This window comes from Atta cephalotes (assembly GCF_000143395.1).
Source record: "Atta cephalotes unplaced genomic scaffold scaffold00044, whole genome shotgun sequence".
NCBI classification, from domain to species: Eukaryota; Metazoa; Arthropoda; class Insecta; order Hymenoptera; family Formicidae; genus Atta; species Atta cephalotes.
In genome coordinates this window covers 564,636-569,155 of record NW_012130108.1, presented here as the reverse complement: position 1 = coordinate 569,155, position 4,520 = coordinate 564,636, and the positions used below count along the sequence as shown (strand labels likewise).

Below are 4,520 nucleotides of genomic sequence, written 5' to 3'. Positions count from 1 at the left end.
TACTACTACTACTACTACACACACACACACACACACACACACACACACACACACACACACACACACACACACACACACACACACACACACACACACACACACACACACACACACACACACACACACACACATCGTAAATACGTAGAAATTAGCCTCTTACCTTGCAATGGGTGCAGTTGTGGATGACGGAGTACGGCTGGGCGCAATCGTAGCGCGCCAGTACCTCTTCGAACTCGCAATGCAGCCTCGCGGCCAGGGCATCAACGAGCAACAGCTTGTCCAAGGCATCATCGCACTTCTTGCCACCGTTTATCACATCCTCAAGCGGACCGCCCTTGCCCGGCGCCAGGGCGTTGAACACCGCGTGTTCGCAGCAATGCCGTAGACGCAGCCGAAGCAGCAGATCACTTGGATTATTCTTCTTCATTTGACAGATGATCTTCTTGTGCGATTCCTCGAGATATAAAAGGCACTGTTCTTTCTCCTCCTTCTTTTCATCGGTACTATATTTATCACCATGTCGACTGCCGCTCTCGCCTCCGTCCTCGACCCCCCTATTTATCTTCATATTATAGGTCTTCATTATCTCGGAAGCGTTTTTGCACAACTTCGGGCAGTACTTGGGCACCTCCGGTGGAGGTGCTCCGCAGCTACCCTGAAGATCGGTCGGCGCTGGTCCCGCCAGATCGCAGGCCGACAGCCAGGGATTCATTTGGTTCACCTCCCAAGTATATTCGTTGTAGGGGTGCCGCTGTTCGACGTCAGGCTTCTCTTGATCCGACTGTTGCTGTTGCTGCTGCTGCTGTTGATGATGACGATACCGCTCGTTGTCGGTATTGTAATCGCTACCCTGAACGTATTGTTGCGAATGCTTGTATTGGTGCTCGATGACCGTTAACGACGAGAACAACATGTCCGGCGGCGTAGTGTTACCCCGTTGTGCGGGATTCTTGGTGTGCGCGAGGGTCGGGTTCTGCGCGAAAGTCGAAGCGGGGTGACCTAAAGGACTGCTCGAGCACAATAGAGGCCACGCCAAAAGATATAACACGAACAGCAGCAGTCTGTAGTAGCTCTTGCGTATATGCGGCTTGTCTCTTCTTCCTCTTCCTTCTCTTCCTCCTCCTTCGCCTCTTCCTTTTCTCCTAGTAATTGGCTTTTGGAACCAGGCAGTGTTATCGCTACATCTCCTCCCACTATACCATTCTCCTTTTCTTCGTCCTTGTCCATCGAACACCTCGTCCACTGTCAGGTACTCGCGTCCGTAGCCATCGACACGTTCGCGATCCCTCTTCCAATCAAACGAAGAGGATTGCGATGTCCACTGATCACTTTTAAATACACCACTACTCGTATTCCCTTCGGTGTGGATGTAGTCCTCGCAAGACGCGTTTTCATATTTGTATTCATCGCGCGAATTATCCGAGACACTAACATGCGCGCTGTCATTGCTTCCATCTTCCTCGTATTCGTCGTGGGCCTTCTTGGACCCATCACTGTAGATTTTCTTTCGCTTGCAATGTACTTGTCCCTCGTTGTCATCGTCGTCGTCTCCGTCGTTTTTTCCATTGTCATCGTCGTCTCTGTCATCGCTATAGGCAGTGTAAGCATGCACGTTGACGAAAGAAACGGCCGAAGTAGCCACATCGGGCTCTTCCTCGGAGATCGCTCCGCTCCTTCGTCTTCTTCTTGACCTTCTTCTTGCTGTTCGCGAGACCCGTCGCCGTCGCGGCGACGGACAATCAGCGCCAAGTATGCGCGTCCGCGCGCGCAATGCGTTGCTCTCATTACCGTCCTCGTGATCCTCGTGGCGATCACATGTGCGCGCGCGCACCACGCCGCGCGAAACGGAATCGCGAGAGATGCGAAAGGCAGTGGCAGTTCCGGCTTTCTCATCGGGTCCGTGCTCGGTTTGGAAGTGTCGGGCTTCGTGATGGCATTGCACGGCGGTGGATATGCCAACATTGTCGACGCGATCGTGAATCGACCTGGAGAACGACTTGGACGACGTATACCGACGATAACCGGATCGTATGCACTCCACGAACGAGGTCGACGATAATGACGATGATAACCAGAGTTTCTGCTCCTTCTCCTTTTTTTGCACCCTTTTCTTCTCTTTTCTCCATTTTTTCGACGTAGGTGGTCCCGTGAGTCCGAACGGGTCGAGCAGCATGGGCGCGACGGGATAATCGGGGACGTTAACGTCCCCGACGTCCTGCCGTCGTCGTCGCGCAATTCCTCGTCGACGTTTCTTGACGTGCACGTTCGTAGCTGTACGATGCGATGTGCTTCGCCTTCCTCCACCAGAACTGATTGATCTTTTCGCTGCAGCTGCTTCCTTTTCCTCGATATCGTGCACGTCGACTGATGACGAAAAAGATGACTCGCAGTGGATTCGTGGCGTAGATGATCCGTATCGCAGCCGGGCTGCTGCAGGAGGCCCCGCATCGCTGCCACCAAATCTGAGGCCCGCCTCTCGGCACGCGCTCTGCTCTCCGACACTCGATTCTTCGTGACTCTGCTCCTCGAACGTTCGCGACGCGACCCACGACGTTGCTTCTGCAGCTGCTACCGTTATTTCCGGTACATCTGCTGAGACACGACGCGCTAAGGAACGCTGCGCAACGTGATCGTTCAGGCAATTTCGCTTCCAAGTGTTTCTTCGGAGATATATCGGAGATATTCTTCCACCACTCGATAACTCGTGCCAGATTTTTCTCACTTTCCCTTTCCACCGTGCAGCGATACACGTCAATGCCTTCCTGAACGGGTGATCTCCGTTCTCCTTTCGTTTCCGTTTCTTTTTTTGTACACGTCCCTGATCGTCTCCGCGATAATAGGCAAACTCGCACCACGATAATCCACGTCGTCGTCCACTTCGTCGCTCTGTCGGCGAGCGACCATTTGCCGGGGTTATATCCCCGCTGTTCGATGATGTCAGCCCCGCTCGTGCGTATCCCGGACCAATCGCCCAGGTGCCTGCCTGAGCGGCCCGAGTTGGCGGGGCCCTTAGAAGTTCCCCTGGACCAACGTACCACGGCCGACCGAGACGGCGGCGACTGCGACAGTCGCGGCTGCTGCGGTGGTTGCGGCGACGACGACAATACCGGCGAGGAGTTCTCTCGACGGCGACAGCAACAACGGCAACGCAACGCGTTCGTAATAATCCACCACCTCCGCTTCCGTTTCTTCCTCTTGCCACGCCACCTGCACCTCTTGCACTTTGTGTCTCTCGTCGATCTGGCGATGCCTTCTCTCCCTGATGCTGCTGCTGCTGCTGTTGCTGCTGTTGCTGCTGCTGCTGCTGTTGCTGCTGCTGCTGCTGCTGCTGTTGCTGCTGTTGTTGCTGTCCTCGCTGTGCCAGGTGTTGTGCGCCACTTCCGAGTGAGCGCGACGACGCCGGCAGCGACGGCAGCTCTCGACGCGCGCGACGACGTTGCGTGTATCGAGGACCTGATGCGAAAGCACCTGAACAACACCCGCTTCGTCGTCGTCGTAGTCCCCCTGCCGAGGCTCGCGAGCTCCCAGTTCCCTCGCGGGGCACCGAGGTTCATGCTGCATCCTGAACGCCCGGCTACGTACCCTCCTCCTCCTCCCTCTCTTTTTCTTCCTCTTCCTCCTCCTCCTCCTTCTCCTTGCACCCTCTGCTGCTGCCTGTCGTCGCCGATGATCACGGCCGGTGGTAGCACGACAATACGCACCACCACGACGATAACGACGACGACGACGACGACGACGACGATGACGACGACGACAACGACAACAACGACGGCGATGACGATAACGGTGGCGATAACGCAGACAACAGCGGCAATCTGTTCAGAAATCGTTCCGAAACCTCATAAACGTATCCTGAGGTCACTGAGGTCGGTAACTAACTCGATTAACCAACTCGATCCAAACGTCACTAATGAAGATACAAAGAAGGCGCACTCACTCGAATTGCGTCGGGATTGCGATGATAGAAGATGAACACACGATGACTCAAACTCGTCACAGTGACATTGATGTCACAGTTATTCTTCGGCGGTGGTTCCTGGGCGAGAGAGGGAGAAAGAGTGAAGGTTGTGGCGTTTCACCACTCGAACCATCGCCACCGCCACCCTTGCATTCGCCTATCACCCAGAGGACGGGACCAAATTAATTACTCCGTGCAGAGAATTCACACCATGCCGAACCATGCACTTTCTCTCTGTTTCTCTCTCTTTTTCTTACAATTATGTTTCCGACGGAGGACGACAAAAGCGACGACGACCAGGATATCACGGCGACGACAATGGGCAGACACCAGCGAGTATCTCACGATCGCGGCGAAGAAGGAACGTTATACAAAGGGGCATTGTTAGGATTAAGACATCATCATGATGACGGGGACTGCCGCGACGCTGGAGGTACGCGCTGGAGGCCGCTCCGTGCTGGCGGTGCTCGGGACCCTGCTGCTGCTGCTGCTGCTGCTGCTGCTGCTGCTGCTGCTGCTGCTGCTGCTGCTGCTGCTGCTGCTGCTCTGCTGCTGCTGCTGC

At 55.1% G+C, this 4,520-nt stretch overlaps 1 protein-coding gene across 1 annotated transcript in view; it reads right to left on the bottom strand.

The window, feature by feature from the left end:
* LOC105622378 overlaps window positions 1–2,173 on the bottom strand; it is a 99,334-nt gene extending 97,161 nt beyond the window's left edge. Inside the window, exon 1 of the mRNA XM_012203802.1 lies at window positions 161–2,173. Within this exon, the coding sequence (XP_012059192.1) occupies window positions 161–2,173 (2,013 nt within the window). The remainder of the gene's footprint in view (window positions 1–160) is intronic.
* Window positions 2,174–4,520: the final 2,347 nt, after the last annotated feature.